At 44.8% G+C, this 15,905-nt stretch overlaps 1 protein-coding gene across 1 annotated transcript in view; it reads left to right on the top strand.

Annotated features, from left to right (window-relative positions):
* The first annotated feature begins 5,499 nt into the window (after positions 1-5,499).
* Positions 5,500-15,905, top strand: part of RFC5 (replication factor C subunit 5) — a 28,066-nt gene continuing 17,660 nt past the window's right edge. Inside the window, exons 1-5 of the mRNA XM_075273801.1 lie at positions 5,500-5,616; positions 10,672-10,736; positions 12,594-12,730; positions 13,462-13,541; positions 15,727-15,800. Of these exons, the coding sequence (XP_075129902.1) occupies positions 5,567-5,616; positions 10,672-10,736; positions 12,594-12,730; positions 13,462-13,541; positions 15,727-15,800 (406 nt within the window). The 5' untranslated portion in view covers positions 5,500-5,566. The remainder of the gene's footprint in view (positions 5,617-10,671; positions 10,737-12,593; positions 12,731-13,461; positions 13,542-15,726; positions 15,801-15,905) is intronic.

Here is a 15,905-nt window from a genome sequence, read left to right as displayed (position 1 = left end):
TCATGCAAGTATTTTTGCAGGCGACATACTTATACAATGCAGACTTGTGTTTTGTGGATCAGTTTTTGCAGACTGTAACAACCACTATGCTTGTGTGCATGTAGCCTAAGGCCCCGTTCACACGGCGGATTTTGGCACTGAGAGTGACGCGGGGAGCCGCATCACTCTAGGGCCAAAATCCGCCTGCCACGACGGTTGTGGCTTTTCCCTCCGGAGTAGGCTCAAATGAATGGGCCAACTCCGGAGGTTGCTACCGCGAGGCGGACGCTGCAGCTCGACGAGTCGCGGAATGCGCCTGAAGAAAAGGCAGCTTTCTTCTTTTATCCGCTAGTGGCAACATGCCACTAGCGGAAAAAAGAAGCCTGACGGTCTCCATAGACCATCATTGTGAGGGGGCAGATTATGACGTATATTCCACGCCATAATCCGCCCCCTCTGTGCCCATGTGAACAGGCCCTTAAAGGTGTTGTCCAGGATAAACTTTATTTTTATATTAGGCTGGGGAAGATAAAAACAAAACAAACAAAAAAATAACACTCACCTGTGCTCATGCTGACCGCCAGTGCAGTCCTCCAGAGTTTTCTTCCGACATGACGCAGCAGCCTAAAGAAAGGAACCCTGGAGATCGCAGTGCGGCGGGGACTTCCATCACAATAAAACACATATGTAAAAAGTTTATCTTGGACAACCTCTTTAATATATATAATTATTAGAGATGAGCGAACAGTGTTCTATCGAACACATGTTCGATCGGAAATCAGGGTGTTCGCTATGTTCGAATCGAATCGAACACCGCGTGGTAAAGTGCGCCAAATTTCGATTCCCCTCCCACCTTCCCTGGCGCCTTTTTTGCACCAATAACAGTGCAGGGGAGGTGGGACAGGAACTACGACACCGGGGGCATTGAAAAAAATTGGAAAAAGTCATTGGCTGCCGAAATCAGGTGACCTCCATTTTAGACGAATAGTGGATTTCAAATCCAATCAGCGCTGGCCAATGCATTCTATTAGCTTGATGAAGCAGAGTGTGCACAAGGGTTCAAGCGCACCCTCGGCTCTGATGTAGCAGAGCCGAGGGTGCACAAGGGTTCAAGCGCACCCTCGGCTCTGATGTAGCAGAGCCGAGGCTGCACAAGGGTTCAAGCGCACCCTCGGCTCTGATGTAGCAGAGCCGAGGGTGCACTTGAACCCTTGTGCAGCCTCGGCTCTGCTACATCAGAGCCGAGGGTGCGCTTGAACCCTTGTGCACCCTCGGCTCTGCTACATCAGAGCCGAGGGTGCGCTTGAACCCTTGTGCACACTCTGCTTCATCAAGCTAATAGAATGCATTGGCCAGCGCTGATTGGCCAATGCATTCTATTAGCCCGATGAAGTAGAGCTGAATGTGTGTGCTAAGCACACACATTCAGCACTGCTTCATCACGCCAATACAATGCATTAGCCAGTGCTGATTGGCCAGAGTACGGAATTCGGCCAATCAGCGCTGGCTCTGCTGGAGGAGGCGGAGTCTAAGGTCGGACCTGAATGGAGACTGGTGTGGAGCGATCTTAGACTCCGCCTCCTCCAGCAGAGCCAGCGCTGATTGGTCGAGTTCCGTACTCTGGCCAATCAGCGCTGGCCAATGCATTCTATTAGCCCGATGAAGTAGAGCTGAATGTGTGTGCTTAGCACACACATTCAGCTCTACTTCATCGGGCTAATAGAATGCATTGGCCAATCAGCGCTGGCCAATGCATTCTATTAGCGTGAACTGAGTTTGCACAGGGGTTCTAGTGCACCCTCGGCTCTGCTACATCAGATTGCTACATCTGATGTAGCAGTGCCGAGTGTGCATCAGATGTGTAGTTGAGCAAAACTGACTCAGCACTGCTAAGTCTCTGCATTCGCATAGGAATGCATTGGCCAGCCTTCGGCCAATCAGCGCTGGCTCTGCCGGAGGAGGCGGAGTCTAAGGTCGGACCTGAATGGAGACTGGTGTGGAGCGATCTTAGACTCCGCCTCCTCCAGCAGAGCCAGCGCTGATTGGTCGAGTTCCGTACTCTGGCCAATCAATTTCTATGGGGAAAAGTTAGCTTGCGAAAATCGCAAACTGACAGGGATTTCCATGAAATAAAGTGACTTTTATGCCCCCAGACATGCTTCCCCTGCTGTCCCAGTGTCATTCCAGGGTGTTGGTATCATTTCCTGGGGTGTCATAGTGGACTTGGTGACCCTCCAGACACGAATTTGGGTTTCCCCCTTAACGAGTATATGTTCCCCATAGACTATAATGGGGTTCGAAACCCATTCGAACACTCGAACATTGAGCGGCTGTTCGAATCGAATTTCGAACCTCGAACATTTTAGTGTTCGCTCATCTCTAATAATTATCGAAACATAAAAAATGTAGGTATTGCTGCACCTGTAACAACACATACACTATTTACTGCATTATTTATCCCATACGGTGAACACTGTAAGAAAACCAAATGATTTTTTCAAAAAGTTTTTATTTAATAACAAAAAATTACATAAACTATATAAATTGTATAGTGCTATGTTTGTACTGACCAGCAGAATTACACATTATTCATGCTATATGCTTAATGGTGCAAAACTGTGCTGGATATTTGTTTTACTTTTTTTTAAGTTTTCCCCTATTGTTAGGGTAGGGTATAACTTCATGATTGGTAAGGGTCTGACTGCTGAGACCCATCCCCAGTCATTGGGTCTAGATCCCCCATACTGATGAAACAGCAGGCTGAGAATACATATTGCAGCTCCATTAATTCTCTATAGGAGCTGCCTCAGACAAATAATGGAGCAGTAGAGCACTTGCTCAGCCTGCTCGCCATCAACATGGAGGAACAGAAGCCCCATTCTTGGGATTGTAGTTATCAATAGGGGATAAATCCAAACCTTTGTACAACCTTTAACCATTTCTTTAAGACATGGAAGCACCAGCAGCCCAGGGACAGAACGTGGTATATACTGTGTTTACCCGAAAATAAGACAGTGTCTTATATTAAATTGTCATTCTAAATATAGGACCTGTCTTATTTTCAGGGGAAGTCTTATTACAACTGGCAGTCATGCCGGCACTTCCTTAGCGGAGCGTCAGCATGACTGCTGGTTGTAGGTAGTGTAGGGGAGGGGGGGAAGGTATCATACTTACCTTTCCCATCTTCCCGGCAGTGGTGGGCGGGGCTTGGTGATCCTCAATTCACTGACAGCAGCTGGCTGGATGCCATGCTCTGTGTGCACAGGAAAGCCGGCTGCTGCTTCTTCTGTATGGCGGCTGCTGCCTCTGGGATGAGCTGGGAGAGCTTATCCTACAGCAGCAGGGACAGTGGACACAACGGCAGAGGCAGCAGCCGGATTTCCTTTGCACACCAAGCACATCGCACAGTGTTCAGTGGGCTGCAAAGATTTTTAGGCATGCCTTATTTTCGGGGTGGGGGGGTGTCTTATATTAGGCAATTCAACAGAAACCCCCCCCCCCCCCCCCCGCCTTACTTTCAGGGGGTGTCCTATTTTTGGGGAAACACAGTAGTAACATCCAGTACATCGGGTGGCAACAAACTAAACCTAGGTTCACAGTGGAAAGTAGAGAGGAATTTGAGACTGTCTCCTCCTCAGTTCAGCTCCATGTTCCTGCCCTGGGCTTCCCTTAGGGTCCATTCACACAGATTCTTTTGGTGAGGATTTTGATGCTGAATCGGTGTCAGAATCCAGAATTCTATGGGTTCCACTAGCGAGACCCTAAGGGTCAGTTCACACGGAGGAAAATGGTGCTGAATTTGGTGTGGAATCCACGTCAGATTCACTTGCTAAAAAAAGCCTCCCATTGACTTCAATGGGTTCCTTTTTCCGCTGGCAGAAAAAAGGAACCCATTGAAGTCAATGGGAGGCTTTTTTTCCAGCACTGAATCGGACTGTGGATTCCACACTAAATTCAGCACCATTTTCCTCTGTGTGAAAGCACCCTTTACTCTACAATTAGCTTCAGAATAAGCTCCAATTTACACCATGTCTTCTCACCATAAGGAGGTGAGAGAAGGAATTTGATGCTGAATTTGTCAAGCAGAAAATATCTGTCTCAAAGAACTTGTAAATGTTTTCTGCTTGTCAAAAACAGACAAGGATTTAGAAGCTGATTTTAACGTGGAATTTGAGGAGTGCTACTGTATTTTGCCTTTATTGGGCAGGGACAAATTCCATGTTCAATTCTGCGCTTACAGAAATGGTCTAATATTCTCCTCCTATTCATGGCATTGGAAGTTCTCAGGTGGAAAGTACCTGTGGATTGAGCAAGACGCTAAGACTGCATTCACACGGAGTTTTTTGGTCAGGAATCTGCCTCAAAATCCTGACTAAAAAACGCCTCACCATATAGTCCTATGTAATCTTATTTTTTTTGCTAGCAGATTTTCCTTCCAGTAGAAAAATCTGCTAGCGGATAAAAGAATGAACATGTCCATTCTTCAGGCAGATTCCGCCTCTGGAAATCAATAAAAGTCAATGGGAGATGTCAAACTGCTAGCGTTTTTTTTTTGCAAAAAATGAATGGGCCTAATCAGGAGGGAGTCTCGTGCCGGGAACGCTGCGGCTATCCGCGAGAAGAGGGGGCATCTCGGTTCTTTTTCCTGGTACCGGAAAAAAAAAAAAGCAAGTGGCTCCTATTGAAGTCAATTTTGTCAGCGAAGCCATTTTTGCAGGCGGATTCCGCGTCAAAATGCGCCTGCAAAAAACGCTATGTGAAAGGGACCCTTCACACAGAGTAAACGTGTATTTTTGCAAAATACACATGTAAAAATAAGACTCCCATTGACTTCAATGACATTTTACAGGCGTATTTTTACACGTGTAAAAAATATCATTGAAGTCAAGTCTTATTTTTACATGTGTACGGTGCAGTCACACTGAGTATACGCTCGTGTATTTAGGCAAAATGCACGTGTAAAAATAAGACTACAATGACATTTTTTACACGTGTAAAAATACGCCTGTAAAAATACGCCCGTAAAATGTCACTGAAGTCAATGGGAGTCTTATTTTTACATGTGTATTTTGGCAAAAATACACGAGCGTATACTCAGTGTGAATGCACCATATTTTGCAAAAATACACGCGCGTTTACTCTGTGTCAGGGCTCCCAAAGGCCTCCCACACGCCATCCTAGCAGCACACCCTCACAGGAGCAGCTTAGTGCAGGAGTTTCACATAAACCTCTTCCATGTGCTGCAAAACAAATCCAGAGGAAATATTTACACACATGCGGCTTCCTTCGTCACAGCGCACTATACACACAGTATTACTATGGCTGGTCAATGGCTAGGTCTCTTCTCCAGTGACCACCTCAGTGGCTACATGACAGGCCACCAGATAGCCCGCTCCTGCACCTGCTGTCCGCCCTACACATCCCGTCCACCTGCAGACACCGGTCACGCTGCACGCTTCCTGAAGTCTCGCGAGATGATCCCGCAGCCGCCAAATCCAGACCACGCCCCCTGATCCCGCGCGAAACTGAGTGGTGTGGAAGCCGAGGCTTGGTTATTCCGGTATCGCAGTCATACCGCACAGATAACATGGTGTCCGACGGCAAAGCGCAGCCTGGACCAAGCAGGAACCTGCCGTGGTATGGAGAGCGCCATCTTGTGTCCCCGTTATTGCTGTGTATATAGTGTATGCGCCATATGTGTCTATACGGTGTACAAGTCTCTGATGGATACAGCCGGGGTTGTGTGTGCTGTCACATGTAGTACAGACCAGTGGGATGTGACTGCGTCATAGAAGTGGATGGGACAGATGTGGAGACTGTCAGCAGGCTGGTCACACGATCTCCACTTACAATCACTTACCCAGAATTCCCCAGGGATCGCACTTGTCACCTCTCCTGTGGGCAGCAACTTTTTCTTCTAGGGGGTCCCTTTTTGATGCATTTAAAGAGGCTGTCTAAGGGAGCGTTCACACTACCGTCGGTGTCCGACAGCTAGTGTCCGCTGCTAATTATTCGGGGGTGTTCTCACTACCGTCGGTGTCCGACATGTAGTGTCCGCTCCTAGTGTCCGCTCAAAATCTGTCACGGACACTAGGAGCGGACACTAGATGTGTCCATGACACCTGTCATTCACTTTAATGGGCATCGGGTGCGTTCTTTTGCACTCCGTGCCCGTCCTTCCCTGTCCGCAAGAGAAGATGTCCGACTTCTCAAGCGGACAGAAAAACCCTGCATGCAGGGTTCCCAAAGATGTCTGACTTTTCAAGCGGACAGCAAAACCCGACATGTAGGTTTTGCTGTCTGCTTGAAAAGTCGGACATCTTTGGGAACGGACAGTTAAGGACAGGCACGGACAGTAAAAGAACGCACCCAATGTCCATTTAAATCAATGCAAAATGTCACGGACACAGCTAGTGTCCAAAGCTAATGACCGCACAAGATTTTGAACGGACACTAGGAGCGGACACTAGCTGTGGGACATCAACAGTAGTGTGAACGCTCCCTTACCTCGTAAGTCAGCTGGGGGCATTACAAAAAAAAAAACCTGTCCATGATGCTCCGGTGTTCTCTTGGTGCATAATGGTCCTTCTACTGAACAGGTCTCGCATGACCACTGAGGCCAATCAGCGAATGGCATGTGATGTCTACCTGAGACCACTGATTGTCCTCAGCAGAACTCCAGAGGAGACCCGGTCAGCAGACGGAGTAAACTGTATCAGGAGGACACCGGAGTATCTGGGACAGATGAGTGTGAATTTTTTTTACTGCCCATGGCTGATTTCAAAAGTTAAAAGGGTTGCCCAATTTTGCCTGGACACTCCCTTTAAGGCTAAGTTCACATCTGCGTCAGAGTCTATTTATCGCAAATTGCCAGCACAGCAATATAACCTTAATACTGTGCGGATCCACAATTGTGGGCAGTTATGGACTTGCAAAATACAGTTGTGTGAATGGGGCTTTACAGAGCTTTCAATGATACAAACAACTTTGTACTGAAAGGTAGACGTTTGCATTAGGCACTTTTAGGGCTCGTTCACACGTGAGCCCAGGGGAGGTTTTTGACAGCGGATTTCGCGTCAAAAACCTCCCCTTACAATGGTGGTCTATGCAGACCGCCAGGCTTCTTTTTTCCGCTAGTGGCGGGCTGCTGCTAGCGGAGAAAAGAAGCGACCTGCCCTATCTTCAGGCGGAAGCCGCGCGGGTTGAGCCACGCGGCTTCCGCCCTCGGCAGCACCCTCCTATGTCGGCTCATTAATTTGAGCCGACAGCGGAGGGGAAAGCCGCGACCGCGAAGGTCGCGGCAGGCGGGTTTTGACCAGAGAGAGACGCGGCGAGCCGCGTCTCTCTCGGTGTCAAAACCCGTGCGGGCAGTTCACGTGTGAACTAGCCCTTATGCCTTTGAACAATTAATGTTCAATATTTACATCCACAGGATCTGTTTTATAATGACCGTGCAATGTTATTACAGCCTGTACTATATCACATCTGCTATAAAACAGATACTGTGTGATATAGAATGGTGAAGGGGTTCCCACACAGTACAATCTGCTCCACAGTGACACCCCAGACAACGTACTATGCTCCTGTACTTACCTGCACTACCATGAATAGCAGCCAGGCAGCCTCCTTCCACCGCAAAGGTGCAATGAATGACGATGTTGGGGACAGAGGTTACAATCTTCTGTCAGTGTAAGCTGCGGACCCACGGCCTACACTCACAAGTTTATGGGATCCACAGGTAGCCAAAGTTTTAGCAGATGTGCTCTCCATTGTTCAGACCTAAATGATGGAGCGCCCAACACAAGTGTGAACCTGGCTTTGGTCTAGGTCTACACAGTGATTTTGGCTGCAGTTCATTCCCCCATGTTAGTGGATGGAGTTGCATTGTGGCCCCTAGAGGACCAGGAGTTTAAGTTGCAATAAAATTAAACATTCCTTGAAAATTTTGTGACTTGAGATTGCAGTCTAAAGGGTAAGTTCACACTGAGTCTACGCTCAGCTGATTCTGAACGTAAAACACGTTCAGAATGAGCATGTACAAAGCAGATCCCTTTCATTTCTATGGAAGCCGGCATACGTGCGCTCCCCATGGAAATGAATGGGAGGCTTTTTTCCCCTATTGCTTTCAATGGGAGCCGCTCTGGTCTTTTTTTCCGGCAGCCGTTTCTTCCGGTTCCCGGAAAAAAGAAGCGAGGTGCTCATTCTTCAGGCTGAGATTCGGCCTGCAGACACACCCTCGTCCGGACTAGGCTCATTCTTTGGGCCTTATCTGGAGCAGAGTGCGCGGCTGGATGCCGGTGCAGTGCACTGGATTTCAGTCGCGGCTATCTGGCTTTTGGATCGGAATCTGAGGCGGCCACCGATCCAAAAAATTCTGTGTGAACTTACCCTTATCAATAACATGAGGAGAATTGCTGCGTAGCCCTGGCCTGAGGTGGATCTACGAGAGATAATGGGGAGATTCAGCAACAACTTACAATAGTTTTCTTTTAAAATGTTGCAAACAATGGATTTGTCACCATTTGTGGCAATTTATTCAAATTTTTTTTTTTTTTTCTGCTAGCCTTGCTATTTTCTTGAAAGGGGCATGGTGGACCCCTACAGTTTAGTTTTTTTTGTGTGTAAATGATTGCTTAAATATCTATGCCCAGATTTCAGTGTAGGCGCACAGAGCCCACTGGAGGATGCATCGGACTTATGAGGGGGCAAATACCTTTTTATAAATTAGGTGTTGCAGGAGTCATCAAGACTGGCGTACAAAATGCTGGTCTTGATAAATCACCCTGCCCCCAGCCATATATTATGAACTTTTATTTACACTTATCTGTTCAGGTCTGCTTGTGGACCCCACTAATGGAAACCTAATCTGCTTATGGACTATAATGGGGTCTGCCAGGTTTCCGCCCTAAAAAAGGCGGAGAAATGCAGAGAGAAAAGTCATACTTGCCGGACTTATTCACATTCTCCTTTCATATGGACATGTGACGTCTCTGTTGTTCAAACCCATATGGGAAAAGCAGACAGTACGCTGAATTCGGTGCAGTGTCGGCTTTCTAGTGATATACAGTATAATACTGCACACAGGCATATATGGTCTGTATATTGCTTGCATTTTCTGTAGTGAATCTGGTATGGCAACCCAGACCTGGACTGTCCTTTAATATATATAGTATCAGACAATAGAGCCATGAGAAGGACAGAGCGCCTAACTTTATAGATCACTGTGTTGCTTGTAGTCCAGGCCTCATAACTGGGTTCAGGCTGGGAAATCTGGCCAGATTGCATTTTATGGGCCGTATACCCCTATCTGCAGAAAGCCTAAGGAAGACAATCCTGAGTACCCTGATCACAGAAGATGATTTATGATCCGTGTGCAGAAAGCTGTCAGCCTGTGTGGGAGGATAAAGCAGAAATTCTGAATTCTGCTCCAAATCATATATCACAGGGCTCAGTTTTTCTTCCTTATAAGATAAGACAGCAAAAATTCCCTGACAGGTTCACTTTAGGGCGACCATATCCATTAATGAATACTGGTCAACCTACTCCACTGTGTGATGTGTATGGGGATGTCTGCACTTTTCCAGAAGACAGATGTGGGGAGGAAGAAAGATCAAGCATTTTGGATTACACACATTATGGGGGGGGGGGGATTTATCACCCCTTCTCAAATCAGCTATCTGACATAAAATGTATGATTTCCTGCAAAAGCCGTTTTTGCTCAAAAGTTTTAAACTTTTTGCTCTTTTCTGTTGTCCATGTCACTTGCCTAAAAAATAGGTGTGTGTGGGGGGGCTATCCCCTTACTGCTCAACAAATTTACTATAATTTACTCCTGAAATTACCCTAAAGTATGGCGTTTCTGGCAGGCGCAGACCATGCTTCCTAATACATTACCACATTTCACTTTAGCGCAGGGATGACCCCAGCCGTAAATAAATACTTGTCCCCCATTAAACTAGTTGTTGTGATTTGGCACGTGTGTATGAGTCCCAGCAAAGATCATATGACTGTTGCCATGTTTTGTCCTATGTCATTGATGCATTACAGATGGGTCACACGGAAGAATTTGACGCTGAATTTGTCAGGCAGCAAATTTCTGTGTCAGGAATCTGACTTTAATGCGGATTCTGAAAATCTGCTTTAAAAAAACGGCACCCAAATCTTCCTCCCATTCTTTCCAATAGTACTTTTGTGCAGAATCTGCCTGAAAAATGAGTGTGATGCACTTTTTTTTTTTCTTTTCTGGAAGCTAAAAAAAAAATCTGCCTATCATTAAAAAGTATGGGAGGAAGATTTCAGGTGGGATTTGGAGCTGGTTATGAGGCAGAATCTGCTTCAGGTTCCTCCATGTGATCCAACCCATAGAGGCGGCTGTTGCATTTTACTGTGCAGAGACTCTTTGGGATTAGAAAATGTTATGGTTTCTTATTCTGAAAAGGAGAACATCCCTTTAAAAGATGAGCGAACACTGTTCCGAACAGCACGCTCCCAACACGCTCCCATAGAAATGAATGGAAGTAGCCGGCACGCGGGGGGTTAAGCGGCCGGCCGCCGGCAAAGTCTGCGTGCCAGGTGCTTCCATTAATTTCTATGGGAGCATGCTGTTCGGATCGGCTGATCCGAACATTGTTCGCTCATCTCTATATACAACATCTATCTAACATGGTAATATATATATATATTCTGACACAGGGTTGAGAAGTATCGACCCCAAACACTTGATGACTTGATCTCTCATCAGGACATCCTAAGTACAAGTAAGTAATGGTGTCTGTCTTTGCATTTTTAGAGCTGTGGCGTATATAGGCCAAACCTCTGACTCGTATTTTTCCACAATCTGACTCCTGCTCCTACTCCTTCATATATGGCTGACAGCCATGTATGATCTGACAGAAGCAGTAAAAATGCTCTAAGGCCGGGTTCACACGGAGTTACGTGCCGCGAGATTTGGCACGTAGACGCCGCGTGACCCTTTGCGTGCCGTACACGCTCCCATTCATTTCAATGGGAGCGGGGAGCGTATGCGCCGCGCTAGTTTGCGGCCGTGAATAAATGCACGGCCGCAAACTAGCGCGGCGCATACGCTCCCCGCTCCCATTGAAATGAATGGGAGCGTGTACGGCACGCAAAGGGTCACGCGGCGTCTACGTGCCAAATCTCGCGGCACGTAACTCCGTGTGAACCCGGCCTAATTCATGGCAGTGATTGAGTTCTCATGAATGTATATATGCAACAAGTTATAAATCTAATTATATGCTACTAATAATTGTATATTTATATTCATTTTAATAAGAAACAGGAGTTTGTCAGTACCTTTTTTTTTTTTTTTTTTTTTTAACAACTCCCCAGCCCAGTTCTGGAAAATCCTAATTGTAATGTTGTATGTGCTTTAATAGGTAAATATTTTTCTATGCAGTGAACGGTGTTATCCGGCTTCCAAAAATGAACTGAAAATACATCCACAGCAGTCTTAAATACTCACTGTTCCCTTATGCACCTTTGCTTGGCTTTATTTTACGTGCTGCTCCCTTATCATTTCCCATGATGGGGGTGACATATACAAATATCTTGTTAAAAGTTTTTGAACAAAACTGTCAAAATATATTGACATAAACAGATAAATATGAACATCTAATATAAGTCAATCATGTAGCCAAAACCTAGAATATCTCTTTAAAAAGTGGGGACATAGACTAAGGAGAGTGAAGAAGAACAAATGAAGGGAATGGAAAAGCAGAAAGAGACAGAGGATGACAAGACTCCCCAATAACATCTACTGGCTGTAAAATACAGGTCACAATGATGTCACGACAATGTTCCAGAGAAGTCCAGTCAAGGTTCCCATATTTTACTAAATAGTTCTTCCTTATCCATTACAAATCCAGCATAAGTAGAATAGTATTGTGAAAACATCTCAAATCTGCTTAGTTTTAATGAGATGGTTCTCAATTTTTAAAGCAATTCCATATCTGCATCAAACTTGTTAATTAACCCCCCCCCCTTTTAAGTCTCCTACCTCTCTGTTGATCTTCACTACCATTATGCTGGAATGATGGAGGATTTCAGAGGTGAAGTATAGTTATTTTCTTTATTTTATAGCATTTGCTTCTATTATGGAAGTTTTTTAAGCATCTCAAACTCCTTTGGGAATAATTCAACTTTCCTGCTGAATTTCCATATTTCCATCGTGGAATTTCAGCAGTGGGTTTGCCTAAAAGCCACTGCTGCCCAAATCACCTGAAATGCAGTGGATTTTACAGGGACATTACAGCTGGGCTTCTTTTGCTATCAGCCTTTGCGTTGAATGGTGCAGGGAATCCCTACAGACTAAATAAACGTGTATATTTAAAACACACAGGTCACATTGTGCTCTGGATTTCTATCATAGCATGTGGATGAGGTTTGGTAAAGTCTCATATATTATGCTGGTGTACGGTACAGTGCAGCAGATTAGCTATTGGCAGCTAAACCTCTGTATCTATGTAGATGTATTCTTAAAGTTATTGTTATACATTCCTATCCTGAGAATCCATGTGAAAAAAAAAATTAATTATATTGTGTTTTAGTGCTGTGAAAATACCTGATATGTACATTTTTATTGTATCCCTCAATAGTTCAAAGGTTCATAAGCGAAGACAAACTACCTCACCTTCTATTCTATGGACCTCCCGGCACTGGTAAAACATCTACAATCCTAGCTTGTGCAAAGCAGCTCTACAAAGATAAAGAGTTCAACTCTATGGTGTTAGAGGTAAATAGATTTCTTTGTTGTTTTCTGTTATCTTGCTGTCCCTCTCCCTGGTACCAGACTATTACATCTTATGTGCAATGTTAAACATGGTGACCTTCTCAAAAGATATCTTGGGTTTGTGGCACCTCATCCATCCTCAGTACCAGTACTCTGGTGGATCTCTTCATTCCTTTAGAGAGCAGGGATTCAGCTAAGGGATAAAGAGAGTATCAAAAATAAAACTTAATACTTGGTGGCAAAACCCATGTTGGCAAGCACAGCAGTCAGACTTTTTTTTGTCATTGATGATGAGGTTTGCGCACGTCAGGAGGAATTTTGGTCCACTCCTCTTTGCAGATCATCTCTAAATCATTACGGCTGAGTTCACACAGAGTTTTTTGGTTAGGAATTTGGTCAGAAAACTGCCTCAAAATCAGCCTCCAAAAAAAAATCCTCCCAATAGAACTCTATTGGGAGACTTTTTTTTGGAGGCCTAAGATTTACCTCTACAACATGGGCAAGACCGAAGAGCTTTCTAAGGATGTCAGGGACAAGATCATAGACCTGTACAAGGCTGGAATGGGCTACAAAGGTTTAAGGTGTGCCCTATTGATGTCATGTGCTGCACCGGGGGAAGAGTTTGATCCCTGCCAGTGCAATATAACAAGAACTAACCAGTTCCTCTGGGTTGACGGAAAATTTTGTGGCCTGTAAATGTTAAAAGTTATAATGTTGTTGTTTTTCTTTAACAGTTGAATGCATCTGATGATCGTGGCATAGATATTGTCCGAGGCCCCATATTAAGTTTTGCCAGCACAAGAACAATATTTAAGTAAGTTGTTTTGTGTTTTTTTTTTTGTTTTTTTTATAATTCATCTTAATATTCATCTGTTTAGTAGTTCCATCTTTAGACATTTAAGATAAGATAATCCTTTAATAGTCCCACAGTGGGGAAATTTCAGAACTTACTATATTGAATAAAATGACCCATGTGTGAAAGGAGCCTTCAGTGCAAATTTTTTGCCTAAATTTTGAGGGAAAAAAATATGTACAATATAGTAAAAGTGGTTGTTCATTATTACCTTCTATTTTCCGAGGAGAATTACTGCTACTGTATTAAAGTGAGGCTCATCTTTGTGCGTTTCTGCCTTTCATTTTTAATGCATTAAAGAATGCAGTATATTTATATTGTGTACCTGATATAGCTGCATAGCTCTTTTGCTTATTACACTCAATTTACTCAATTATATATCCCCTACCCATAAGAGAGTTAATAAATTTGTGATTGGTGGGGGTCCAACTGCTGAGACAATAATGAGGAGGTTGTCTCCACCTTTCCACCGTGCCCCTACTTCATTCTTTTCAATGTGTTTACAATATGAGTGCCAGTGGTATGGGATAAATAATTTTTGTGGTGTAACCCCTTTAAGGCTTTTCAACGTATTACTTTAAAGCAATGCCAACGCCCTTATTGCTCCAAAGAGCTCACTTCCATATTGGCCAAAAAGATGGTATCTCAGCATACTATTTGATTCCAGTGACCCTAACCTAACTAGCTACAGAGTTGGGTTTATATTCTGGGTTCCAGTGTTAGGGCTAGTTCACACGTGAGTATAAGGGGAGGTTTTTGACAGCGGATTTCGCGTCCAAAACCTCCCCTTATAATGGTGGTCTATGGAGACCGCCGGGCTTCTGTTCTCCGCTAGCGGCGAGCTGCTGCTAGCGGAGAAAAGAAAGGACATGTCCTTTCTTCAGGCGGAAGCCGCGCTGTCTCAGTCGCGCGGCTTCCGCCCCCCGCAGCTCCCTCCTATGTCGGCTCATTCATTTGAGCCGACAGCAGAGGGTTAAGCCGCGACAGCGATGGTCGCGGCGGGCGGGTTTTGACAAGAGAGAGACGCGGCTCGCCGCGTCTCTCTCTGTGTCAAAACCCGCGCGGGCAGTTCACGTGTGAACTAGCCCTTAGACTACCGTTTAAAACTTCAGGGATTAAATGACACCTGCTACCTACAGAAGTCTATAGGGAGATGATGGAGATGGAGCAACTGCAGAGCAACTACTGCTTTTAATAAGTGTTGTCATGTTACACTGATCTGCTGTGTAATGTCCTCCATGTTGCTGCTTCTAAGGCTATAGTCACACACAGTATTTTAAGCCAAAACCACAAATGGAATCTACACAATGACAAAGTACCATGGAAATATTTGTGCTTCCTCTGTTTTGGACTTGGTCCTGGTTTTTGGCTTTTCAGATTGCTCAATGTGATCTTAATGTGTATTTGAGACTGAGATAAGGAAATGGGATCATCTTCTCTGTGTGTGCAGTGTGTATAGGCGACAACATAGGATCTAGTCTCCACACACTCCAGAGCTGAGGTCAGGGAAAGCTGCTGATAAATGCAGGATAGCAGTCAGGAATAGTGTTATTCCTCATGTGCACACTTTACAGCTGCTAGGAAAAAATCTCAGAATGATAGTCAGATATTATGTTTACCTTATTGGCACACACCTTGCGCACATTAAGCATTTTTACAACTAATAAGTGTGCTCTTTTCTGTTCCCTCTACTAGGGCTGGACAATTAATCACAAAATAACCGAAACCGAATGTCTGCTCCGTTACTCAATGTGAACTTGCCGACATTGATTATTTCCATTATTGGCATTTATGCCAGTCTGTCTCACACTGCCATTGGCTAAAGGAAATGTCAGTAACTGTACAATATCCAGTCAGGACTGCTAATATGTCAATAACTGAAAACAAAATTCATTGGCATGAGGGGGGAGGGGCATTTAAATAGAGAATACGCCATTTGCTTAAGAAAGTGTCCTGAAATAATTATTCATTTAATTGAATTGTGATTTTGTTTTCGGTCCTAACTTCCCAGCCGTTCCTTAATATGGTCACAGAGCATTGCCATTTTGTCCCGTACAGTGCCAAGATATTGGTCTGTGTTGTGTTATATGCGGCGGTCGTTTAATTTGTGTTATTTCTTTACAACATCTGCCTCTCTCTGTTGCAGAAAAGGCTTTAAACTTGTGATCTTGGATGAAGCAGATGCAATGACTCAAGATGCACAGAATGCTTTGAGACGAGGTAAAGTGGCACACTGCTCAACCGCCATATGCCTGGAAGCGTTACAAAATTACCAGGTCTTTTGGAAATCCTAGATAGACATAACAATCTGCCATGTCTTTATGC

The sequence above is a fragment of the Leptodactylus fuscus genome, chromosome 1 (genome assembly GCF_031893055.1).
Source record: "Leptodactylus fuscus isolate aLepFus1 chromosome 1, aLepFus1.hap2, whole genome shotgun sequence".
NCBI lineage: Eukaryota > Metazoa > Chordata > Amphibia > Anura > Leptodactylidae > Leptodactylus > Leptodactylus fuscus.
The sequence above is the reverse complement of the archived record's forward strand: the minus strand, read 5'-3'. Positions and strand labels throughout refer to the sequence as shown.